Source organism: Benincasa hispida, chromosome 5 (genome assembly GCF_027475165.1).
Source record: "Benincasa hispida cultivar pf3 chromosome 5, pf3_genome.v1.1, whole genome shotgun sequence".
Lineage (NCBI taxonomy): Eukaryota > Viridiplantae > Streptophyta > Magnoliopsida > Cucurbitales > Cucurbitaceae > Benincasa > Benincasa hispida.
The window spans coordinates 41,386,526-41,413,703 of NC_143482.1; the positions used below are offsets into that span (position 1 = coordinate 41,386,526).

Here is a 27,178-nt window from a genome sequence, read left to right on the forward strand (position 1 = left end):
TCAAATTCAATTTTTTTAGCCTCGAATTAATAAAATAACATCCAAATATTTCAAAATAATTTAGTGAAAATTACCTGAAAAATTTGAGATTTACAAATTAAAAGAGGTAAATCTACGACCCAGGCCAAGCACGTGCCCAGCTCTGCCGCCCAACCCCATGCGCGCAACACATGCTGCATCCAACTGTTGCGCCTCCTCGCCAACACGACATGCGTGTGCCCATCACAAACCTCACACACCCTTCGCGCACACAACCACTCGTCAGGCCACACGCGCACGCCTGCACTCGTACCTTACCCTGCCGCGCTAGCTTAATGCACGTGCCAACAGTCCACTAGCCAACGCCTATAAGTTTGCTCATGCCCAGCAACCATGTCCTGCACGCCCAACCCATCTCTTGCTGCTCATTAAGTACCAAAACACATAGTGTTACATTATTTGGAGTTGGGTAGGTTGAAGATTGGGGGAAGTCAGGGATCCAAGTAAGCACTGGGAAGCTGGGAGGTACAGGAATTCCTGCTGGTGAACCATAGAGAAAGGAAAGAGTTCTAGTGTGCCACGTGAAGTTGAGGTTTTCCACATCACAAAGTTGATTATTTGTATAGTACTTGAGAGATTCGGAATGTGTGTATTGGAGTTGGGAGTTTACAAGCATAAGTTGTATAAATATTAATTATGTTGTAATAAAATAAATTGTTTTTAAGTTGAGGTGTTTACTTGGTTTCATAAGTCGTGGCCAAAACAGGTCAAGGCGGACAATAAGTATCACAAAAAGGTGGTATTTGTTGTCTTCACGTCTCCTCTTAAGTGAAAAAAATAAACTTGGGAGAGGATGGGATGGTTTAGATATAAAAAATTTTAAAATCTATATTTTAGTCCACAACCTTTAAAATAGCCTTTTTTTAATAGATTAATAACATAGTTTCAATTAGAACATACTAGTATATTAATACGAGGATGATTCAAGTCAAGTTATAGACAAATATTGAAAATAGATTTAAAGTAGAAAAATAACATATTAAAGACCAACATGATTATGTTTTAAAAAAAAAAATTAACGAAGAAAATATATATTTTGAAAGTAGATTAAAATAAAATAAATTAAAAGTTTAAAAGTCAAACAAGACATTATTTAGAAAGTTTAAAACTTTAAAGATAAACACAGAACAACTTAAAATTTTTTAGTGATTTAAATCTTAAGCATTAAATCTCTCTCATTTTATTTTTGCCCTTAATAAATGTGGGCTAAAATTACAAATTTACATAAACATCCAATTTGTTTTTTCATATTTTTAGATCTACCTCACAAAATTGAAAATTTAGAATTTTATTAGACATAAAATTTAAATTTACATTTATTAGATCAAGTATTTTTTAAAAATTTTAAATTCATCCAAGATTTGTTAGACACAAAATTTAAAGTTTATAGACATAATAAATATATTTAAAAGTTTACCCGATAGACATAAATTTCAAAGTTATGTACTAAGTACACGTTTACGGAAGATATATCACAATAAATAAAAGATAATTTGAAAAGCAGGACCTATTTTTTTAATGTTTGTTATTGTTTATGGACGTTATGCATTCGTACTAACAAATGGGCCCTAGTTGAAAATCCATAATCAAGTAAAATAATGTCATCTGAACTGAATGACGGGTGTGAGGTGGTCAATTGAATTATGTTTGAAAATGATGAGTTATGACTATGGATACCATTATTATTATTGATTCAAAGAAAAACTACGAATTTTGACACATTTACTATTATCGTTACCGTTATTGTTACGGACTCTCAGAGATAAAAATAAACATAACGAAAATATGATAAAAAGTAATATAATTATATTTGCGATTGAGGTCCATTACGATTGATCTATCAATAGAATTTGATTACAATTAGACAAATTTTCGACCTAATTTGTAATTTAACAAAAATGTTGCCAACCCAATTAAATAAAGAACAGAGAGAGCCAACGGCCGTTGTTTTGCGGGGAGCACAAGCTGTCCTGTCAACAGCCGCAAACCGGAGAGAGAAGAGGGAGAAGGAAGGAGACGGCTCTCTCTTTTTGGTTTCTACCTTCTCCTTTCCTCTCGATCGTTTCTCCCCATTTTCCCTTATTGCTTTTACTTCAAGATCAGAATTCTTCTTCCTTTTCCTTCTCCACCCAGTTCCGCTCTGCAGTCCCACATACCCAACAATTCTTGTTTAATATGCCCAAGTAATCAGGTATGTATGTATGTTTCGATTGCATTTCGAAGCCCTTTCTTTTTCTTCTTCTTTTTCTGTCGATTCTTTTGATTCAAGAATCGGGAATTTAAGCGAACGGTGAACCCCAATTGGACATGGTTGTGGCGGGTATTTTCTTAATTCTAGTTACTCTTCAGACTAATATAGGAAAATTTTATGGTTATCTGTGCCGAATGTCCATTCTATTGTGAAAATTGAAGTGATTTTATCTGGGTTTATTTGATTGACAACTTATTCAGTGCGTACGCCATGCATTTGTGTAAATTGCTGCAGTAGTGAAGGTCATACGTTCTTTTTGTTAGTTGGGGTTTAAGAAGAAATGGGTTCGTAGATTATCCATGGCGTGTATAGATGAAATTAAGACCCTGTAGAAACAGTGATAAAATGGTGGATGGATAATTGAGGGGAGGACACTGACTCATTATGTAGAAGGGTAGTGGTGGAGCCTTTTAGATCTCTCTATTTTAACCTTTGGATAAAGAGGGTTTTCAAAACGGTTGTTTGATTTATAATATGGGTGCGGGTGCAGTAACTATATGGACTGTGTTGCTTCTTCTATGTAGAGCTTGCATAACCATGGAGTTGACTTACTTTATTAGGTTTAATTAGCTTGCAGGTATATTATTGTCACACTGAAAATGGATCAAGAGTTACCTGATAATGAACATTTGCTCACTCGTATTCAACAGTTGGAACATGGTATGCCATCTCCCATTTATTGTACATGGTTTTTAAATGTGGGCAATATCGCTTCAGTATATTATTTTGAACTTTTGCATATTCGTTGCACCCGAAGAAATGGTGCGAGGAACAGGGAAGTGAAATAGAATTGAATACTTCAGAGTTTGTTTATTCTGAAAAATTCTTTTGTTGTTTCGTATCTTTGTTGCATCCAAAATGATGGTTATTAAAACAGAGACAAAGTAGAATTAAAGACTTCATTGAGTTAGTTAGCTATAGCATATTATGAAAGTCTCTTGTACTTTTGTATTTGTATCTTAGTTGCACCTGAAGAAACGGTGCTGGGCAAATCAGAAACAAATAAAATTATCAATTATGCCAAAAGACTACGGTCGGTCGTTACTTGTTATCTGAAAGATACTGAATATTTACAAAAAGTTTCAAAGAAAACGTCCAAAAAGAAGTATTTACAAAAAGTTCCAAAGAGAATGTCCAAAGAGAAGTATTGGAGTGAGCCACACTTAAATCCCTTAGACCATTCATGTTTCTCTCGAATCTAATATTCCATATAATTGGAAAGACGTGTCACCTGCTGATGAAATCAACCTCCATTAAGAAAAGGAGGGAGAATAAGCACTTTCTCTATCATATTCAGTACTCAGTAGCCTCCCACCAAGCCAAACCGACACTGAGATCTCAAGAAAATTTCTCTATATGTAGTTGAGAAATATTTGCACAGGATAAGATCTAGCTCTTCCAACATCCTACATAAAACATATACTAGGAGCCTAAAACCAAAGATAGGGAAATCTGTAGTGTTTAACCCTCCTTCCAAAGCAATCTCCCAAGAAAAAACTCTAATTTTCTTAGGAGGTCTTTGGGCAAGAAGGTGGGTTGATAAAACAGGTAAAGAAGAAAAAGAAAAAGAAATGCATGAGACTTGTTTTGAAGGCTTAGAGTTTGAAAGTTCTCTTTTTATTTTTTTATTTTTTTGTGATAAGAAGAACTGCTTTTATTGAGAAAAAAATGAAAGAATACAGGGGCGAACAAAAACAAGCCTACCAAAAAAATCCCATCTAAAGGAAGGAGTTCCAGCTAAGTAAAATGTTTCCTATAGAATAGTTACAAAAAAGCTTTGAAATCGAAGCCCACATGAGATTTCACCAAAGACCACACCTCACAAGTTCCCTCCCTCTAAACACTCTATCATTCCTCTCCCCCAAAATATCCCAAACAACCTCACAAATCCCAACAAGCCACAGAAAACGACCTTTCTCTTTGAAAGGCGGATGGAAAAGGAACTCCTCGATCATCACACGAACGTCTCCCTATTCAGCAATGCTCACATCAAACTCTTGCAAAAAGAAACTCCATATAGTCCTCTCGCATACTGGCAGTCCCAAAGGAGATGCTCCAGGTCTTCCTCTGCCTTCCGACAAAGAATATAACAAAAAGGCCCTACAAGTGAGGTTCTTCTCCTAACAAGCCTATCGAGAATGTTCATACGACCAAGCAAGACTTGCCAAATAAAAAACTTGACTTTCTTAGGTATCTTAATCCTCCAAATCACATCGAACACAGACACCCCAAAGTTCTTGAGCTATCTTTAACACATCAAAATTTCTCACTATGGTATAGAACAACTTACCTCACAATCGAGGAGCTTTTTCTCCATCCTCCTTTTGAGAAAACGAGTTGTTTTTGTGGCAGGCATGTGTTTGTGCCATTTTGTGAGGTAATTGGGATTAGAGAAATAATAGTCTTTCGGCGGCGGGGGGTTAGAATGTTTAGTCCCTTGTTAGATTCTATGTTTGGGCCTTGGTATCTAGGTCTTTTTGTAATTATTTTAAAGGTATTTTTTTAACTTGATTGGAGCCCCTTATTGTTGGCTCCGGTTTTTTGGGTTTCTTCGTTTTTGTATGCTCGTGTAGTCTTTCTCTATGAAAAAAACTCACTATCAAAAGCAAAAGAAGAATGTAATGTTAAAGGATCATTTTCTGCAAAGAAGTACTACATTTCCATTGTAATTTGTTGTGCAACATGTCTTTATCATTATTCTTTGTTTGCACGAAGTTTTGAGGCCAAATTGACAATTCAGAGTCTTCTTCTGCTTATTTGTATGGTAGAGTTTGTGTAGCCATTTAATTGTTTTGGTGTTTGAGTCTGGGTTTTTCCATATTATTCTTTACTGCATTTATTTTAAGATAATGATGTAATCATTTCAATGCTGATTTTTACATCCTGCAGAGCGTGATGAGTTAAGAAAAGATATCGAACAATTATGTATGCAGCAATCTGGGCCTGGTTACCTTTCTGTGGCTACTCGAATGCATTTTCAGAGGTACCATAACTTTTCCAAGTTGTTTTCCTATTTAGAGGTGGGCTTCCATGTGTTTATTGTAGTTGAAGGTTGGCCTTGGATTTATTGAAATGGTTGAGTTATAATGGGATTACTAAACTTTTACGTCCCTATTAGGACAGCTGGCTTGGAACAGGAGATTGAGAACCTGAAAAAGAAATTTGCTGCTTGTACCAGAGATAATCACAATCTTCAAGAGGAACTCGCAGAAGCCTACAGAATAAAAGTATGATGGTTAGTTTTTCATTCAAGTTAGGGATAAACCTCCTTTACTAGCTTATATTTCTCTTCAATGTCACCAGAGTCAGCTGGCAGATCTACACAGTTCAGAGGTTGCCAAGGTCTTTTTCTTGATTCCTGCTCGTGTACTTGTGCTTTTGCTTCTTTTAGTAACTTTTTTCTAAAAAGAATTGTAAAGGAATTGGATATACCAATACCATCCTTAATAATTAATTAAAGAAGTTTACAAAAAGGGAGGAAGGAGAAGGGAGAAGGTTTTTTTCAGTTAAAAGTCACATGTTAAACTTTCTGTTTCAATTGTAGTTGCTTCACCCTCCATCTCAGTTGTAATCATAAACATTCTTTATTTCCAGAATTTGGAATCGGAGAAGCAGCTTAAGTTTTTCCAAGGTTGTGTTGCTACTGCTTTTGCTGAACGGGATCATTCTATTATGGAGGTCATGCAAGCACTCATTATTCAAAATTTAAATTTTCCTGGTTATACTTTCCTCTTTCTAATTGAAATAATTTTGAGACTGCTATATGATTGGTAACAGGCTGAGAAGGCGAAGGAGAAAGAAGAGTCGATGTCGCAAAAGCTTAAAGAGGTCCAAAATAGGTACTTCATATCTTTTCATCAGATATTGCCTATTGGTTGCTGAAATCACATTAGAGTGATACAATGAATCATGTGCAAATAATTGATTGATCTACATTGGCTTGAGAGAAATAGGAGAGTTCTAGTGATAAGGAAAGTCCCTAGGAGGTTTGGGTAGTGATTAGGTTCAATGTCTCCCTTTGGACTTTCTCACCAATAAGGACTCTAGCGGTGTCATTTATTTTTCAGAAGTTTTTTGCAATACAGAACCCATATTAAAAAGTGTTTTTCAAAACCTATCAATTTACGTTGTTCTCAAAAATGTTTTTCAAAACCTATCAATTTACATTGAGAATCTCACTTTTATTAACCATGCTTGAAAGATGCTTGGAAGTTGAAACAAAAAAGACAATCTACCTCTAACTGAACCAAACATCCAACTAAACTAAATAAGCAGCCGGAAGACCATACACGTACTGAACAAACAGAAAATAAACCATCTATGAACTCGTAAAACCATCCTTAACAGTGAAAGGGCTGAAGTTCTAACCGTAGTTGGACAAGTATTTACTTCTCGTTTCACTTGACTTTCTATTTTCTTTTTGTCTTCTCCTCACAATGTATTTCTTATGTGCTTTGGCTGTATCATTTGTGAAGCTAGGTTAGATAGTGTAGCAAGATAGCTTCATAATACACATCATGTGTTCCTCTCCTCATTTTTTGTTATTTTGTTATTTTTTCCCTGTTTAGAATAGCTTCAAATATTATTTATGGAGTTCTAAATGGTGGTGGACAATGTGGTTTCTAGTAACCGGTGCTTTTTATTGTACATATATTCTATTAGGTTTTATGGGATTGCTACATATTGTTATCCCACTTCCCTACCTGTACTTTCTATTCCTCCCTCCATCCAAAATCATGATGTATCTTGTGTTGGTAATGCAGATTAGAGGAGTTGTCGTCTGACTGTGTAAATTTGAGGGAAACTAATGATACACTACGAATTAACCTAGCCAAGCAAGAAGAGCGGAATGAGGTTTCAAAACAGGTACCTAGCCATTGAAATCTGTTGAAATTATATTTTAGCCCTAAGGGCGTTTTTGTCTTTTATCAGTCTAGGGTTTCTCATTGTTTGGTTATTTATACATGTTCTTGTATTGTGTACTGTGTATCTGAATTAAAAATAAAAACTCTTATCGTGGTTTTTTCTCACTGGTCTAGGGTTTTCCACGTAACTCTGGTGTTTTTTTTCCTTTTTCCCCTAACTTTTCAAGATGGTATCAGAGCATGGTGATGAGAATGTCGCTGGAATAGAAGAGATTCAGTCATCGACTCTAGTAGGGGATGGAACTCCAAGAGAAAACTCTAACAGTGCTGAAATTAGGGCTACCGTTGATCAATACCTACGGTCATTACTTGGACCGATTCAGATTCAACCAGCCCTAATTGATCCAGCCGTTACTGCCGTCGTTGCCGTTGGAGGACCCCCGCCACTACCAACGATGACTTCAACCACACTGCCGCCGCTGCCGTCGAGACTCGACCATCCAGCGTCAGCCCAGCCCAGATACGAGCGTCTGCCGTCGACTTCCTATGGTTTCCAGCCACCGAGTTTTACAGCCGCCGATTCCGCTCCAGATCCCGTCGGCGGAAGTGTTTCAGGTCAGTCGTTCTCCCTTCTGACGTTACCTAGTTCTGTCTACTCATCGAATCTTCCATCTTCGAGTCTTCCTTCATCATCGAGTTTTCCAAGCTCTCTGAATGTGCCTGATATATCGGTCTACCAGAACCCACAACATCATTTGAACCTGAGCCAGTTCCGGTTCTGACTCTTGAACACCTTCCGGTGGAGCAACAAGGGAAACAATTTCGGGAACCATTTCCTTTCGGAGATGCTTCCGATAGTAGTTTATCCAAGGCACTTGTTTTGTAGGAAGGATAGGTTCATTTGTTTCTGTTTCAGGGATAGGTTCGGGAAACAAGTCTAAGGGAACAGAGTAGGTGAAAGTGTTAGTCTCTTCACTCGAAGTCTCCCCCTGAAGATATCGTTTTTGTCGGTGTGGGAAAACCAACGGGAGGAGCTGGCTGATCAGAGGAAAAATAATGGGAGACAAGAAGTTGCTGTAAAGGGTTCGGCTGGACCGGGTGGTTCAAATGATTGTGACCAAGAAAAATAATTCTGTCCATCCTCACAGATTGTTACCCGAACTTGTGCTGCCCCTCGAGAACCATCCTCACAGATTGTGACCAAGAAAAATAATTTTGTCCATTAAGTTTTTCGCCAATGGAAATTCCTGTAGAATTGCCTACATACCTAGATATAATGTTTTGTTTCAGGACCTGAGCTCGGGGAAGATGATTGGCATTGCCCGGCACAATAGGGGGCTCTATTTTCTTTCCGACGATGCTTCGTTTAGGAGTTTATCTAGCACTTGTTTACTGTTTTCTCTTACTATTTCTGAAACTGATTTCTTATTATGGCATTTTCGTCTTGGACATCCAAATTTTCATTATATGAAATATCCATTTCCCCATTTATTTCGTAATGTGAATGTGTCATCTTTGTCGTGTGATGTTTGTATCCGTGCTAAGCAGCCTAGGGCGTCTTTTACCTCACAACCCTACAAACCTTCCCGGCCCTTCCACCTGATACATAGTGACGTTTGGGGCCCTTTGAATGTCACAACGGTATCAGGTAAACGGTGGTTCGTTACCTTCATCGATGATCACACTCGTCTTACATGGGTGTTTCTTCTTATAGACAAGTCTGAAGTGATGACGGTCTTTCAACAGTTTTACACTACCGTCGAAACCCAGTTCAATACCAAAATCGCCATTCTTCGAAGTGACAATGGGCGTGAATTTGTTAATCAGACCCTTCGTGAGTTCTTAAACTCGAAAGGAATTGTCCACCAAAATTCCTATGCCTATACACCTCAGCAAAATGGGGTGGCCGAACGGAAAAATCGCCACCTGCATCCTTACCCTCGTATCTATGGGGGGATGCTGTTCTTACTGCAGCTCATCTCATAAATCGGATGCCCTCCCGTGTGCTCAAATTCCAAACCCCCTTAGAACATTTTAAAGAATCCATCTCGTCCACTCGCCTTTTCCCTGATGTTCCTCTTAGAGTTTTTGGGTGCACTGTGTTCGTCTATAATCATAGTCCTCACCAAAGTAAATTTGCTCCTAGGGCCTAAAAATGCGTCTTTGTTGGTTATCCGCTCCATCAATGGGGCTACAAGTGCTTTCAGCCTTCCTCTCGAAAGTATTTTGTCACCATGGATGTCACATTTTTGGAGGACAAACCATTCTTTCCCGTTAGTTCTCTTCAGGGGGAGACTTCGAGTGAAGAGGCTAATACTTCCACCTACTCTGTTCCCTTAGACTTGTTTCCCGAACCTATCCCTGAAACAGAAACAAATGAACCTATCCTTCCTACAAAACAAGTGCCTTGGATAACCTACTATCGGAAGCATCTCTGAAAGGAAATGGTTCCCGAAATTGTTTCCCCTGTTGCTCCGCCGGAAGGGGTTCAAGAGTCAGAACCGGAACCGGCTCAGGTTCAAGGTACCCTTAGTCATAATGACAATGAGTATGTGGAAGGTGATATAGGGGACTCAGGTGATGTCAGAGATGATGACAGTGAAGTCAGGGATGATGGCAATAATGAAGCGCCTAGTGGTGCTCAGGGGACTGAAAATGAACAACAGTTGGGTACAGATCAACAGGTTGACAAGACCAATGAGATTGAGGTTGATGCTACCTTGGATTTGCCGATAGCTCTGCGAAAAGGTACTAGGTCGTGCACCAAACACTCTATGACAAGCTTCTTGTCTTGTAGTAACCTGTCTACGAGATTTAGAGCTTTCACCACCAGCCTAGATAATGTGATAATTTCGGACAATGTGCACAAGGCTCTGAAAATTCCTGAATGGCGAGGTGTAATTATGGAGGAGATGCGGGCCCTTGAGACTAACAAAACATGGAATCTGGTTAGTCTTCTGAGAGGGCACAAAACCGTAGGGTGCAAGTGGGTGTTTACTATCAAAGACAAGTCAGATGGAACTCTCAACAGATATAAGGCCAGATTGGTTGCAAAAGGATTCACTCAGACGTATGGAGTGGATTACTCAGAAACCTTCTCACCTGTGGCAAAACTTAACACTATTCGTGTCCTCCTTTCTGTGGCTGTTAATCAAGACTGGCCTCTCCATCAGTTGGATGTGAAAAATGCGTTCTTGAATGGTGAACTGGGAGAAAAGGTTTATATGAACCCACCTCCAGGTTTTGAAGCCCAGTTTGGCAATCAGGTATGCAAATTAAAAAAATCCTTGTATGGATTGAAGCAGTCCCCTAGAGCTTAGTTCGATCGATTCACCACCTTTGTTAAATCTTAGGGGTTTGTTCAAGGGCATTCAAATCACACCTTGTTCACTAAGAAGTCAGCACCAGGAAAAATAACAGTATTGATTGTCTATGTTGATGATATTATACTATTAGGAGATGATTCAACAGAAATTTACAGGTTGAAATGACGAATGGCAGATGAGTTTGAGATAAAAGATCTCGGTACCTTGCGATATTTTCTAGGAATGGAGGTAGCAAGATCAGTAGAAGGGATCTCAGTGTCTCAGAGGAAATACACATTCGATTTGTTGAAAGAAACTGGAATGACAGGGTGTAAACTTGCAGATACACCTATAGAAGCCAACCTCAATCTGATAGAGTCAGCAGATGATGTTCCTGTAAACAAAGAAAGATATCAACTGCTTGTGGGGAAACTTATATATCTGTCACATACCAGACCTGATATATCATATGCGGTTAGCTTGGTCAGTCAGTTCATGCAGGCTCCGTGTAAAAGACACATGGAGGCAGTCACACGGATCCTGAGGTATTTGAAGTCTTCTCCTGGAAAGGGCTTGGTTTTCAGAAAGCATGATAAAAGGTGTATCAAGGCCTACACAGATTCTGACTGGGCCGGTTCTATTATAGATAGAAAATCTACCTTAGGATACCGTACCTTTGTGTGGGGAAACTTAGTTACTTGGAGAAGTAAGAAGCAAGGCATCGTGGCTAGAAGCACTACCGAAGCCGAATATAGGGCTATGAGCTTGGGTATATGCGAAGAGATTTGGTTGAAGAAGGTTTTGGTAGATTTACATCAAGAAAGTCATGACTCGATGAGACTTTACTACGATAACAAGGCTGCCATTAATATTGCACACAATCCGGTTCAACATAACAGAACCAAACACGTTAAGATTGACCGACACTTCATCAAAGAAAGACTGGATAACAGTAGTATTTGCATTCCTTATGTTCCGTCCAGCCAACAAGTTGCAGATGTTCTCACCAAAGGGTTACCCAGACAAACTTTTGACACCTGTGTTAGCAAGTTGGGTCTCATTGACATCTATGCCCCAACTTGAGGGGGAGTGTTAGAAATTATATTTTAGCCCTAAGGGCGTTTTTGTCTTTTATCCGTCTAGGGTTTCTCATTGTTTGGTTATTTATACATGTTCTTGTATTGTGTACTGTGTATCTGAATTAAAAATAAAAACTCTTATCGTGGTTTTTTCTCCCTGGTCTAGGGTTTTCCACGTAACTCTGGTGTTTTTTTTCCTTTTTCCCCTAACTTTTCAAGAAAATCCCTACCTTCCCATCCTTCCTCCGTGCTGATAATTTGAAAATCTTGTTGCCATCAAAAAGTTAATGACGTCTGAGCAATTTTGATAGTCATGTTAGATGGTTGTCTTAACCCTAAACAATAAATCAAAGGAGAGGAAGTTCAACACGAGGGTTCATATTGACATATTTCTTGGCATCTCAAAATCGAACAGGCATTTTGTTGGGTTGATTCTTGAACATCTTATGTATTTTTAGGGTTTTATTGAGTAAAAAGAGGTTTTTACTCCGAGTCCCTGGTATACATCTTGGCACATGTAAGGAGACAAATGTTGAACTTCCATCTCTCCTTGCAAATTGTCAGGATCATGGGATATCTACTACTATTTTAGCTTAAATCTCGGCATTTTTAATGAGTTGCTTTAAATGAATTATTTAAGTTGAAGTTATACTGTAGCTTGATCCCTTCATATACTTGCATTCTTTATTTTGTTTGGGATTCTGATTAGCTATTTGGCTTTGGATTCTTGTTCTTTGTTCTTGGTGGAAAAAACGTGGAATAAGGGTGCCTGATTAGCTGAAATCTTCAAGTTTAGTAATCATGGTAGGAAGAGTTATTTGATGGTTTTTGAATGGAGTGACAAAAGAGGCCTTGGTGGTAGCAAAGCTAATTAAAACAATTAAAGAAATTAAAAAAATTACAAAGAAATCCCCTAATTTCCTTCATCTCATTTTTTTTTTCTTTTTTATATTTTTAAAAAATGGTGAATGCATTAAACCGGAAAGGGAATGGAAAAATCTAAATGGCCTGGGAGAGAGAACTTCCTCCCAAAAGACTAGAAAAGCCTTCCAGTAATTAATAATAAGAAGGTTATTTTAAAAGATTAATTCAGAAAAGCCTTCCGTTCCGTACTACTTTTCTTATTAAAAAAAATAAAATACAGATCCTTTGATTTATCTATATTCTTCTCTCTTCTCTCTCTCTCTTTTGTTTTTTTTTACCTTCTCTCTTCTCTCTCTTTCTTCTTCTTTTTTATTATTTATTTATTTATCTATTTTTGAAGAAGCCATACAGTAGCTTGAACAGCACAATTCTAATGAATTTTCATTTTGCCTTTAAGCGACACCCTACGAAGATGTTCCTAGGAGTCCATCACTTATCTTTAGTTTTGAGGATTATCTTGATGTAATGCCCAGCAGTCCTTCCCTCCCCCTCCTCCTCTAATGTCTCCTTTGCTGATGTAAAAGAAAGGTGTATCCTAGTGAAGAAAAAGGATCGCTTGGGTAACTTATTCTTTGTCGGGATGAAGCCTCGATAGTTATCCTTCTCCTCAGTAGAAACACTATAACAGGAACACGTTTCAGCACATTCGAGAAGATGAAAGTATTTGAGTTCCACAAGTTGATCTGAAGGTTCTTTATTTTGATCCAGCCCCTTTGCTAAGCTACCCTGGTACCCTTGCTTCTTCATTTGTCTATGCGTCTGAGCTTAGGCTTTATCCTGCTGGAAAGAATTAATAGGTAGAGGGATGGCGTATCCACGTGAAGGAAAAGAATCACCTGTATAACTCAATCTTTGTTAGGATGAAGTCACCTTGTTTATCTCTTTTCACCTTTATTTCTTAAAAATAATAATAAAAAAGTCACATTGGTTATCCTTTGCCTCTGTACAAGCTTCTATTAGAATATTAGTGGGAGCAATGAGACCTGCAAAAGAAATGTAGGTCTGGAGGGAAAGCTCGAGAAAATGATTTAACTCAGTAAAAAATAAGGAGAAAGAAAGTTTGTTTACTCTTTTCTGGGATTCTAGTGCTAATGCTTCTGACTCTGGATTTCCGGTCAAAGTCGTCTTTAATGTTCAACTTGACAACTATGGGACGGGTAGTTATCTCTTGGCCTATATGAGCCAAGATAACCAATGGAGAACCCATGGAAGCGGAGAAAGATAAGAAGCGAAGCAAGCACACCAGAAAAGGGGTAAAAGAGTGAGAGAGAGAGAGGAAATGGAGCTCCATACTGATTCTATAATAAGTATTACTCTTTTCCATTAATTATCACTATTACAAGTATTTGATAGATAGATGCTCAAGTCCAACCAAATACTAGTGGCTGTGGGGCCACAACCAAGCCGATTCCATCTATTGGCTAAAGAAAATACTAGTCACCATAAGTTTCAGCTTAATGAAGTTGATGAAGGTCCGATCATTGATTCACGCTCTCTTGCTCCAGTTGGAGGGGATATTGACAAGGGGCTTTACACGGTTATTTGGGAGGATGAAAGGATCTCTAAAATGGTTAAATTCCTGCTTTGGGAGTTTAGTCATCCGGCCTCAGCACTTACGAGCACCTGCAATTTGGATGCCCATGGTTATCCATCTCTCCAAATTGGGGTCATTTGTGTGAATCTCACATCCTTGCTCCGATTAAGGGAAGGAGATGTTGACAAGGGGTTTCAAGGTTATCTGGAAGGATCTCTACTCAAAAAAGGTTAAATTCCTACTTTGGGAGTTTAGTCATTCCTGCCTCTAACACTTATCACCACCTGCAACATTATTGCCCATAGTTGCCCATCTCTTCAAATTGGTGCCATTTGTGTGAATCTCAAAATGTAACGCAGGCCCATACTTTTATCACTTACCCTTATTATTTTTTCTTAAATGGAAACAAGACTATTCATTGAATTAATGAAAGAGTCAAAAGCTCAAAGGACATGAGAGGAAAATAAAAACAACAAACTTGCCAATGCAAGGCTAGAATCAAATTATTAAATTTTAAAGAAAAATTGAAAACATTCCAAATGAACACATATCTCAAGATGAACACAAATCTAAATGCCTTTAACTTAAACAAGCCCGAAACAAATTGAAGAAAAGCTTCCACTGCAACAACTCTAAAAAATTGAACTTGAAAGTTCTACCAAAGAAGATAAGAAGAAGAAGGCTCTGAAGAACAACTCGAACAAACCAAAACGATTAAAAAAGAAGCAGTCACTGTCCAAAGGGATTAAACGGGGCTGAAAACCACCACACGCTGTCAGCGAAGCAAACTGAAAAGTAAAACCTCAAAGCCAAGACCTCCATGCTGAAGAAATAAGAGGCTGAAAAGGCTTCCTTCTTGAGACATTAAAGGCGCTGAATACTCCAAGGGATAACAAAACACCAGAGAAACCAAAGCTTAACTTCAAACAAAGAGGGAACTATTTCCCTAGTTGAATATCACAAATTTCTATAATTGATCTGAGGTTGATGGAATTTGTGAAGGAGGCACCGGGATGGAACTTGCTGACTTTGAAATCAGCCCCTTCTTTCCAGCTGAATCTTGAAAAAGGTTCACTGCTTCCTCAAAATGATCTTCGAAGAATTGAGTCTCTGGCACGGACTAATGAGATTCAAAATCCTCTTCTTCACTACTAACACTTGCTGTAGAATCAATGTTGGAATCAATTGGAGGACTTTTTGGAGGAGAAATGCAAGGGATGTACCTTCTAAATTGAACTGAAGAATTTTCGAACTTCAATGTTGACTGAGAGAACACCAATGAAGGTCTCACCTAAATTGGAGGCCCCAATTTTTTTTTTTTTAGAAGAAATACCTGGAACATGAGCCCTCACACACCCAATTATCACTTACCCTTATACAACCAGACTCTGGAGTTTCCTTCACATCCTTTGGAATGCTGGTGTCTTCCTAAATGATTTCATTTCCCGGCTGGCTTTGATCCACGTGGTGCATCCTCCCAAAAAACAAAGAACTTGGCTCTACGTTTCTGCAGACTCAGAGCTCTTATTTGGTCTCTTCAGAATGAAAGACAGAAATCAACTGAAGTCCTCACGAATTTCCTGGCCTTTTGGATATTTCTTGGTGTCAACTTTCTCTCTTCTAGCTTTAGGTTCAGCTCTCTCTCAACGAATTGGAGGAGCTTTGTATAACTTCTTTCCTTTCTTTTCAATGAAATTTTAGTTATCCATTATAAGAAAAAAAAATCCCTGGATCAGATTTTCTCCCTTTGAACGATGTCATGTTATCAATGTAAATTGTGTCATGTCATAATAAAAATAAGGGAAAATCTTCAAAATTTACTCCTAAACTTGTCGTGTTGCATGAATTTTCATCCTAAACCTTCAATTTCATCGAATTGGACCCTTGACATAGTTAAGTGTTGCAATTTTACTCTTCATTCAATTTTCGTCTGTTCCCTCACTAATTGTTAACCCAAAAAAACAAAAAAACAAAAAAACAAAAAATAAAAAAAACAAAAAAAAAAACAAAAAGAAAAAGAAAAAATGAAAAAATTTATGTGAACTCACTAATTCCAATGATATCAAGTTTTTCACAAATTTAAGTTTGATTAATGCGCAAATTAACCTTAAAATTAATTTTTAATATGTTTCTCTAATCATTATTTCTGATTTGTTACCCTCTATGCTCCTTTTCAGAGAATTCAATATTTAATGTATGGAGGTCATAGCATGAAGTTCTTCATTTCTTCCTTTTGCTCATTTCTAACAACTATTTTCTCTCTATCTATTAGGTAATCAATAAGTTTTACGAGATCAGACAGAGTTCTCTCGAAGGATTTATGGATACTAGTTTGGACGAAAAATGTCAGTGTCTTTTACACGATCCTCCGGAAATGTGGAGTTTCAATGATTCTTCAACGTTTAGATATATAGTAAGTTTCCATTTAGCAATTGGATTTATATAGTAAGTTTCTATTTAGCAATTGGATTTTTCTCATTGTATGATATTATTTATTATTCTTCTGGATTATTTGATATGTTTTTCTTTTCTTCTTCTGGTGACATTTCTCGATTAACTTCTGATAATTAATCAGGGGAAAAAATGAATTTCACCCTGAACTTGGCAAGGTGTATCCATTTTCACCTTCAAATTTTCAATTTTATCGAATTGGGCCGTAGACTTAGATAAGTGTCACAACTACAATTTCTATATTTGGTTCAATATCTGCTAACTCACCCACTTCACCCACTAAATTTGATATATTGGTGTCTAAACTTGACATCTATCTATTTTGTACTATACATATACTATATATTTCATTGAACATACATATAACTGTCTTTTAACTATTCTTCGAACAAAAGGCTATTAGAAGGTATAACATGTAATACTTATTCAAGTTTAAGGTAAAAATTACAACATTTATCCAAGTTTAAGGTAAAAATTGTAACACTTATCCAAGTTAGCAAATTTCTATAATATCTAGTTGGAACAGGATCCATGGTCAATAAAGTGAAATGACTTAATTATGTAATTATGCCTATTTTTTAATTGAAATGACTAAATTTTTCAAACCATGCTCGTGGACTTTGTTTCAACCCATACAATAATTTGCGAAGTTGATGCACTTTATCCTTCTCCCCCTAAGCAACAAATCCAAGTGGTTGCTCCATATACACTTCCTCCTGAAGATCACCATGGAGAAAGATATTTTTAATGTCAAGCTGATGCAAAGGCCAACCGTGAGATGCTGCCATGGAAATAAATAATATGATAGAAGTTAGTTTTGCAACAGGAGAAAAAGTATCAAAATAATCAATTCCATATATTTGAGCATAGCCTTTGGCAACCAAGTGCGCTTTTAACCGAGCAACTGAGCCATCAGGGTTGACCTTAGTTGCAAACACCTGTTTGCATCCAACTGCCTTCTTTTCTGTCAGAAGATATGCTAAATCCCATGTACCATCTACGACATTTATCTCCTCTATCATGGTATTGCGCCAACCAGGATGGGACAAAGTTTCATGAATAGTTTTGAGGATCAGACAAAGTTTCATGAATAGTTTTGAGGATCAGATAGAATCAAGAGATGCAACAAAAGGGCATGTTGAAGTTGATAAATGGTCATAAGAGACAAAAGAAGAAATAGGGAAAGTACAAGAACGTTTACCTTTACGAAAAGCAACAGGAAGGTCATCGCTCGGTCCTGGATTTGATGATGTAGGAACTCTTGGAATAGGACAATCATCCAGAGGTGGTTGTTGTCTAGAGTAGACTTGTTTAATAATAGGTGGACAAGGAGGACATATGTTGAAGGAGATGGAATAAGATTGGGTGTTGGAGTTGAAGGAGATGGATTAAGATTGGGTGTGGGAGACTGAATGGTATATAGAAAGAGATCATCGTCCACCCCTTGACTCGTACTAGACAAAGATGCAGTTTGAGGCTTCTTCTCAAAGAAGGTAACGTCATGAGATACGAGACATTTGTTTAAACTAGGACAATAACATTTGTATCCTTTTTGAACACGAGAATAGCCTAAGAAAATGCACTTCAAAAGATTTAGGATCTAATTTGGTCAGATTAGGATGAACATCCCGAACAAAATAAGTACAACCAAATATTTTTGGCTCAATAGGAAACAAAGGTTTTGTAGGAAATAGAACATAATATGGAATTTGACCTTCAAGAACTGATGTAGGCATGCGATTAATCAAGAAACATGTTGAAATTGCATCAACCCAAAAATTGCTTTATGAACATGCATTTAAAAGAATAATGCTTGTGCAGTTTCAAGAAGATGTTGTTTCTTTCGTTCAACAACTCCATTTTGAGGAGTATCAACACAAGATGATTGATGAATAATTCCATGCTTATTTAGATACAATGTAAGTGCTTCTGAAAAATATTCAATGGCATTGTCACTTCTCAACACTTGGGAAAACCAAACTGGGTTTGAATCTCAACATGAAAATTACAAAAATTATGAAGTAACTCAGAACGGTTCTTCATAAAATATACCTAAGACATGCGAGAGTAATCATCAACGAAGGTAACAAATATCGAAAACCAGTTTTGGACACAATTGGACAAGGACCCCAAATATCGGAATGAACTAATTCGAAAGGAGAAATGGCTCGATTATCAATTCTAGGGCGTGAGCTAATATGATGAAGTTTGATAAACTGGCATGAATCACGATCTAATGAAGATGAGGACAAAGCTTTTTTGAGACTGAGAGAGGGATGACCAAGATGACAATGGGCATCAAATGGAGAAACAACGCCAGAACCCGCAACGGTTGTTGATGTCTATATTGGGTGATAATAAATATAAAGTCCTCGAAATTCATGTCCTTTCCCAATCATCTTCTTCGTCACAAGATCTTGAAACAAGCAATAGCTAGGATAAAATAAGATACAACAATTAAGGTCACGAGTTATTTGATTAATAGAGATCACGTTAGAAGAAAACTTAGGTAAATGTAGGACAAATGACAGAGAAAGGGATGGAGTGGGAGTTATAGTGCCAAATCCAAGAACAGAAGATTTTGATCCATCTGCTAAGGTAACACTGGAGAGGGGTGTAGGAAGACAAAGGGGTGGAAGATAAGTTGGGATTACCTGTCATATGAGCAGTAGCACTAGAGTCTATGACCCATTGCGTAGAGGATGAAAGAAGACAATGATTCATGTTACCTAAATTAGCAATGGTTGTAATAGGGGCATGTATAAATGATGAAGAAGATGCTTTTGATGATATTTGGTATTGTTGAGGTTTAGCAAACTCAACGAAAAAATGAACGGGCTTTTTAGACATACCATGGATGGATTGAGATCGTAATTGAACCACAGTAGATATCACTACACGGTCTTGTTCAGCCATATGTGAATAACAAATGTAGAGTTACAAAATTTAATCTGAACCCATGAAAGCATACCCAATAGATTGTGTAACTTCTGAAAAATCCACTGAAAACCTGAACTTAAACAAGGTTTCCTATAAAAAATTGGTTCTTTTCCAAACCGACAGCTACCACCAGCTGAATATGACCAAAGCAACAACACAAACATGTCCAGAGTAGCAGAAAATAGAAAAAAACCAAAAGTTGGATAAGATTCCAGCAACACACGTGCTCTCACGCCGGTGTGCAAGACTGACGGCAGAGGACTATGGCGGCGCGTGAAGCTCACGCGTTGATCAGATGGATGCCGAACCACCATGGTTTTGTAGATCAGCGGTTGGGCTTCCCTTTGGAACGAGCGGTGTCAAAAAGAACACATAAAACTAACCAAACTTGCAACGGCAGCGGCGGCGGATGGTGAACACACTGCAGACAGCAGCGACAAGCAGAAGTGTAAACTCAAACACTTCCCAAAACCCTAAACATGAATGGGTTCTAAACTCTCAAAACCTAAGGTCTACCAAACCCTAATTGGCTAGAGCTCTGATACCATGTTATTGTGATATCAAAATACTAAGAATCTCATTCATTCTATACATTAGAGTTTAATATATATAGGCATACATGAAAGCCCTAGACTATAGTGAAAAGACAATAACGGACAAGAAACTAATGAGCTCCTCTATTTACATATATCCTCTAACACATATTCTATGGAATCCTTCTATATACCTCGGTTATTTTCATTCTATCCATGAAATAGTTTCTTGTAAAAAAAAAGGTGTTGGGGTAGGTTGTTTTCTAAAAATAGTTTGTGGGATTTCTTGCTTCTCAAAGTGCTTAGGGAACTTGTAAATTTCTTTAAAATCAATGCTATTTTTTATAATCCCACTTTAGTTAGAGTGTCATTATACAGTTCGATGGGCTCTTCTTTAAGAATTTATTTAAGAGTCTTTTTTAGTCGAATTCTTTCCAATAGCTTGTTAACCATTCATGCACGATCTTTAATTATTGCGTAGGCTAAATAGTCTGTTCGACTTATAATTCTTTTCATATTACTAGCAAATCAAATCATCCTTGTTGCACATAGTGCTGCTATTCCAATCGTTTGGTTAAATATGTTCTGTGTGCAAATGGATTAACTTCTCTTCAGACAGAATTCTTTGGAAGAAGGACTGGAGAAAACGAAGAAAACAGTAGACAATCTTCAAAATAAGCTACGGATGGTATGATTGGTTTCTCCAATATTTCAACTTCGCATTTAACTTCATGGGTTTAACTGGGAATCTTTATGTGGGCATAGGGTGTGGAAATTGAAAAGCATTTAAAGCTGAAGGTGCATGATTTGGAATTGAAGCTGGTCAGTACTTCCACCTTTTGAGTAGATATAACCTAATTTTATGCATAAATCATCTTGTTTTCCTCTGATGCAGATTCGCATGGACGATATGGTCAAGAGCAAGATTTCAGGGTTTTGTCAATACTATTCTCAATATCGAGATCATATATTGGATTTATTGGACAAAGAAATGTCTAATATGAATTCGACAATTGGAGAGATTGAAGAAAAGATTATGCAATATGGCTGGGGAGTTCAGAATATGAAGGATTCTGAGAAACTGCTGAAAGCAGAAAATGATTCCCAGGATGAGCATTTGAATACCAATACCAAGGTGGGTATACTAGATGTAGAAATGAACTGCCTTTCAACTGGGAAAAGTGATAATAGAGCATCTATGCAGTTTCTTGTTATATCAATAGCATTATCGGCTCACACCGTAGTCCATTTGTCTATTGGTAGTTTGTATATAGTGTCATTCAGCGAAACTACTTTTAATCCTTTTTTTTAATGGGTTTCCTTATTCTGCTCTTCTTTTCTTTGTGCTTCTTTGGGGTGGAGTAACATGATATCCATATATAGTCAGGTGATATCTTGTAGACTAAAGCTATAACGAGGCATTTAGCATGCAGGAATGAAATTCTGAAGCCTAGGATTAAAAAGAATCTGATTTAACCTATGTTTGGATGTGCATGAGATTGATATTGACTACAAGTCTGAAAATATATAAGCAGTGTTTAACATGTGGGAATGGAATTTCTGAGAAGTATTTTGTAAATTTATCTTTTATTTATTAGATGTAATTTCTTAAATTAATTTATATTAACTGAATGAGAACTTTAATGTGCATGATGTCTATGGGTCTTTTACTCTTATGGTATTTTGGTTTCACGTGGAATGAAATGTTAAGGCCAGATTATTTCATCATTTCTTCAGTGAAAAGTTTCATGAGCGAGTGTAAGGTTTGTCATGAAGATGGGGTTAAATTTTTTACGACTGTTTGAATGCATTGTAGATGAAAATTCCTGGCTTACCAGATTCCGTTGCTGATGGAAATGTTGAGGCCTCTGAAGCCCTTGCTTTGGCACTTCAAGAAAAGGTTATTATTTCCTATAGTTCTTTTCTGTTTCTCTGTTGTGTTAACTAGTCTTGTATGATTCAGCAATAACCACTTCTATATTATCTTCGGATGTATTGTCCCATCTTTCTTCTAATTGTTCTCTTAACTATGGATCTTTCTTTAGGTTTCAGCTCTGTTACTTCTTTCGCAACAAGAAGAGAGGCACATGCTGGAGAGAGATGTCAATGCAGCTCTTCAAAGAAAAACAGAGGAGCTCCAGAGAAACTTACTGCAGGTTTTATACCCTTCACCTTGGCTTCAAGATTTCAGAATAATCGTCATAAAATGTCTCAAAGATGATGTGCCTACAGGCTGCTATTATTTGGAATGGAAGTGATGGTGGGTTGAGCTGATTCTGAAATGATAATGATATTGATTTCAGGTTACCCATGAAAAAGTTAAAGCACTAATGGAGCTTGCACAAGTAAAGCAAGAACTACAAGTACTTAAAGAGTATGTTTATGTCTGCATAGCAACTTGAGACGTTGTGGTCTTGTGTTTGATTCTCATGACAATGTACCATAGTGGATAGCTTCTTTGAAACAAGGAGCTGGGTCCAGTAAATACAATTTGTGACTGCAACTGCCTTTTTGTATTTTTCCCTCAAAATGATTTGAACACCTTTTAACTAAAGTGATTAATATTATGGATATGGATAGTACAATTGACCCGCATGATATGTTCTTGTTCAAGGAAAAGCGTTCATGACTTGAAACGAGGAGTCGACACTGTGGAAAGGAAACTTGTTACTCACGAGAGAGAGGGGAAACTAAAAGGCTTGCTGAAGGGTACATATCTGAGACGTTGGGTAGGTGCACCGGAAATCAGTGGAAGTGAAGCTGCAGCTCACTTGGATAATGAAGAAAATTACTCTTCTCGGAAGTCTGCTCTGGAATTTGCCAGGTTAGTTAACATTTATGGTGTTCTTTAGAATTGTAGGATTTTGACTCATGTATGTATGGGTATTGCATGTGATATCGAATGGCATCTACTCATGTATGAAAGGCTCGATTATTTTGATTTTGTTTGCAGAATGAAAATTGAAAACGCAACTCTTAGAGAAAGTATTGAAAGCATGGAGCAACTGACCTCTTCAATTCACAGGCTTCGTCTCTCTCTTCTGAAGGTGGTTACCTTCACAACTCCAGTTATATAGTTAAAAAAACGTTCCACATACATAGTTAAAAAACGTTAGCTGTCTTTTAATAGTTTACTTTTCATGTATGAGGGATTTCTGATCTTGCAGCAGCTGCTTGATTCTTGAAGTTGAGCGTTGTTAGTCTCTCTTTATGGGTCATATTTCATCATTTATGTGATTATCCTGGCGTCTTTCTTATTATGAAAAGTTCATCACCATTTATTTAGCACTAATGATTTGGCAACATTTTTTCAGGTAACATTTTATTCTCAAAGTTTAAACTACAAGTTTATTGTTTGAACTAGTTTATTCCTATTTGGTCTCTAGACTTTAAAAGACATCTAATAGGTCATTAAACTTTCAGGTTTGTGTTTATATAGTCTACAAACTCTAAAAAGTGTCTAATAGGCCCTAATTTTCAATTGTGTCTATTAGATTCTTGACATATTGGATGTTTTAAGTTGAAAGTTTTAGGGTCCAATTGAAATCTCAACTGACATTTCTTAAAGTAGTGACTTATTAGACATAATTAAAAGTTCGAAGTTCAGATATCTATTAGATACTTTTTAAAGTTTAGAAAACTTTTAGACAAACTTAAAAGTTCAGAAACTAAACTTGTTATTTAATCCTCGACTTGAATTAATTTAGTTCCTAAATTTAGTTTCTACAGTTCAATGAGTTTCAGTCACATCTTTGAACTTTTCTTTTTAATATTACTAAAAACGAATACTTTTATAACCAACCTGGGAGACATACACCATATCCATATAGATCTACATTTATCTGATTACATCTTCAAAATTTTGATATTAATTTGTCCCTGCTACTAATACCTTGACTATATAATGTTGACCTGCGACACAAATGAGTGATGCTTTGGTGCAATATACCATGTGGAGAAAATAATGGCAAGGTAAAAAGAAATATTGATGGGGTAGGCTGGTAGAAAACATTTCAAACTCCTACTTTATGCAATTGACATGCTACCTTGGACCACATATCCATATAGATCTACATTTATCTGATTACATCTTCAAAATTTTGATATTAATTTGTCCCTGCTACTAATACCTTGACTATATAATGTTGACCTGCGACACAAATGAGTGATGCTTTGGTGCAATATACCATGTGGAGAAAATAATGGCAAGGTAAAAAGAAATATTGATGGGGTAGGCTGGTAGAAAACATTTCAAACTCCTACTTTATGCAATTGACATGCTACCTTGGACCACTCAGTTGCTATGTTACACCAAATCATCAAACGAGCATGTTACGTCAACGTTTAAATAATAGCATGAATGATAAGGATCTGTTAGAATTTTTTTCAAAAAAAAAAAAAAATACTTGTTGGAATAAAAGTTAGAAGTTCATAGATTTAGTTGAGACTTTCCACTACTCTAAAAGTTTAGGGATTAAATTTGTAATTTAGTCCTGCTCTATCACTAATAATATTTGCTTATTGGATGTAGAAGCATATCAAGTGACTTATTATGGGACTCAAGTTGTCACAATCGTAACTATTGTTAATTTTGCAGGCTAAAGAGTCAGTTACTTCTGAAGGTCCAGCTACAAGTGTGATGGGGGCTCTCAAGGGCATAATCAACGAGGCAAAACTCATAAAGACTGCACTTAGCAGCTCCTTACCCATCAGTTGGTCAGCTGAGGTAAATACTGGATCCGGTGAGGAAACTTTACATGATTCATGTGATGTTTTAGGAGGAGACTCTAGCCTGGGAAAGGTAGATTTTGTTTCTGCTGCTGGTTTTGAGATGGTTGAGCTCCTTGTTTCTGTTGCTGAGTTGTTGTTAAAGGATTACATGGATGTAAGTGGTTCTTGATATTAAACTGATTGAGCTCTCATCTACTTTGGCCTTGGATTCTGGCATGGTTATGAATATGATACTGACCATTTTTCTGCTCTGCAAATTGATGGATGAGCAAATGGAGTGAGGGGGATTTGTACCATAGGAAAATGATAACTGGAGAAAATAATGAAAATCTGTGCATTACTGTAGGTTTGTTTAGGATATACAAACTGTAAATGCATGTATCCTTTAGTCTATGGCTCGGATGAAATTGAGTTGTCGAATCCAATTTATTTGTCCTAAACATTTGTACATTTTTATTATGTCGAGGTTGATGATTTGATTAGGTTGAGGTTTTGTTGTGGCAAAGATGTGAAAACAAGTGGTCTGTTCAAATTTACATTTGTGAATACAGATGGAATTTAGTCATTAAAATTTTTACTTGCATTGATCGTTTCTAATTGCTTGTGTGTGTATAGATATGTGTTTTCTTTTTTAAGTTCAACCATTGCGAGGGGGCAATGGTGGGAGGAACCATCGACTTTTGGGCTGGTTATTTATGGTTTTACCAAGTTGTGTTTGAAATTGATGCGGATCAATTGGCCTAAAATCTCCTATCAAGCTGTGATTGAATTTCTGCATATGGTTTTATGGGGTGTAGATGGTTTGGGTTGATGTGAGGGAATTTTTTGGATCAACGTGTAGCTAACTTGGATTGGCCAGGTCAATTATTAGAAAGACCTGAATAAGGTTTCTAACTCAATCCAATCCAACCCTCATTTTTTTTTCTTCTTTTTCCGCCTCTTGTTTTTCATCGTTGCTCTCGTTTCCCTCGTTTCTAGTTTTTTCTTTCCATCTTATTTTTGGATTTGAAATGGGATTCTCAAAGACGTTTTATCGTAACAGTTTTCGAGGCACAACGATTGTCCTACATAACTTGTGCATTGATTTCTTCACCCTCAACTTTTTGTAATATTAAAAAGTATGATTTTTTTTGTGATCATTTTTGTTCAATTTTTTGTTTGCTTAACTTTTTTGTTTAACTCTTCAATTGAACATATTTTTTTCTTCAAATTTTTAACAATAAATTGAGATGTAACTTAAAACTCACATATATTTTACAATTTTACATGTAATCATTGTACATGAGGCATACAAAATATTATTGTTTTATACAAACCAAAATTGTAATATATTTTCACATTTGTGGGATGTATAAGTGTAATATACACACGAAAAATAGGCCATTGAGGTGTTTAGGGTTTTTTTTTTTAAAATCTTATCTCAAATTGTAGATTATGATTTATTATGCATGTATGTTAGTGTTGGAAATGCGATCAAAATCCCACATTAGCTAGATAAATGGATGACCATGATTCATGAATATATAAAGAAGAATAATTATCACCAATTAGATGAGACATTTGGGGTGAAACCAAAAGTAAAACAATGAGGGTATAAACTTAATATAAGACTACTATTAAACATCACGAACTAATAATTTTAATTTTGCATTTAAAGCACTTTTATCGACCAAGTTTTATGTTCTTGTTCTTGTTTTGTTTTTTTAATATATGATCGGTTAAGTTGGTCGTTAGAGTTAGTCATTGGAGATGATTGATAGAGTTGACCACTGGAGGTGGTCATCGAAGTTGGTCGTCAAAGGTGGTAGTCATGTGGAGTTGGACATCAAAGATGGTTGTTGGAGATGATTTCCCAAGATGGCCTTCGTCGGAGGTCGTGCTGGAGGTGGTTATTGGAGTTTGGTTGTGGGAGGTGGTCATCAAAGCATGTTGTCGAGGGTGGTTGTTGTTGGAATTGGTCATCGAAGTTGATCATCGGAGTTGGCCATGGAGGTATAGTGGTTGTCCAAGCATGTCATTGACAAGACGATGATTGTCACGAAGCCGGTCACTAGCGGGTGGAGTCATTAAAAACATTGGAGGGAGGGAGTTCCTCAATTAATGTGCAAACTTCAATAGTGAGAACACTGTTGAACATGGTAAAGTTGAATTATTTTAACACCGGTTTGTGAAATTGCTCCGAACTAGGGATATTAATAAAAACTGTAGCAAGGAGAATTTAACAGACCCGTTAGAGTACACAACTTCCATAATGTTCACTTCAGTAGGTGTTGAACTTTTATAAAAAGGTGATCAATTTTTAAAAAGGTTTTGAATTTTAAGTTATACCGTTGAACAAAAATGTTAAATTAAGCTAAAAATTCATAACGTTGATTAAATAAGAAAACTTTATATTTGGACAATTCTCTAACTCCATGCAAAAACATACAAAGTGCGGCAAGGACCACCACCATGACACAAAAAATATTGAGGAGGAACTCTCAATACCAAAATCTAATAAATTATTTTATTACATGAATTGAATTA

The 27,178-nt window shown here is 36.8% G+C and overlaps 1 protein-coding gene across 9 annotated transcripts; it reads left to right on the forward strand.

The window, feature by feature from the left end:
- Positions 1-1,958: 1,958 nt before the first annotated feature.
- MEE13 (myosin heavy chain-like protein) lies at positions 1,959-25,223 on the forward strand. 9 transcript variants are annotated; one of them, XM_039030982.2, is made up of 18 exons: positions 1,959-2,230; positions 2,868-2,950; positions 5,180-5,273; positions 5,409-5,517; positions 5,594-5,632; positions 5,885-5,968; positions 6,068-6,129; positions 7,054-7,156; positions 16,270-16,410; positions 20,541-20,609; positions 20,687-20,743; positions 20,817-21,056; positions 21,738-21,821; positions 21,967-22,077; positions 22,225-22,295; positions 22,536-22,745; positions 22,875-22,968; positions 24,519-25,223. In XM_039030982.2, exons 2-18 carry the CDS (start codon positions 2,890-2,892, stop codon positions 24,819-24,821), a joined length of 1,932 nt encoding a protein of 643 aa, XP_038886910.1. In that variant the 5' UTR covers positions 1,959-2,230; positions 2,868-2,889; the 3' UTR covers positions 24,822-25,223. The 9 variants fall into 9 exon arrangements, with proteins under 9 accessions (XP_038886910.1, XP_038886911.1, XP_038886909.1 ...); XM_039030983.2 differs by having other exon boundaries at positions 1,965-2,230; positions 2,851-2,950; XM_039030981.2 differs by having other exon boundaries at positions 1,965-2,230; positions 2,861-2,950.
- Positions 25,224-27,178: the final 1,955 nt, after the last annotated feature.

Excerpts from the sequence above, each read along its gene's own strand:
- MEE13 (XM_039030982.2), top strand. The coding sequence starts at position 2,890 with ATGGATCAAGAGTTACCTGATAATGAACATTTGCTCACTCGTATTCAA. Across the intron at positions 5,274-5,408 it reads ACTCGAATGCATTTTCAGAG|GACAGCTGGCTTGGAACAGG; the intron begins GTACCATAACTT and ends CGTCCCTATTAG. Across the intron at positions 5,518-5,593 it reads CAGAAGCCTACAGAATAAAA|AGTCAGCTGGCAGATCTACA; the intron begins GTATGATGGTTA and ends CAATGTCACCAG.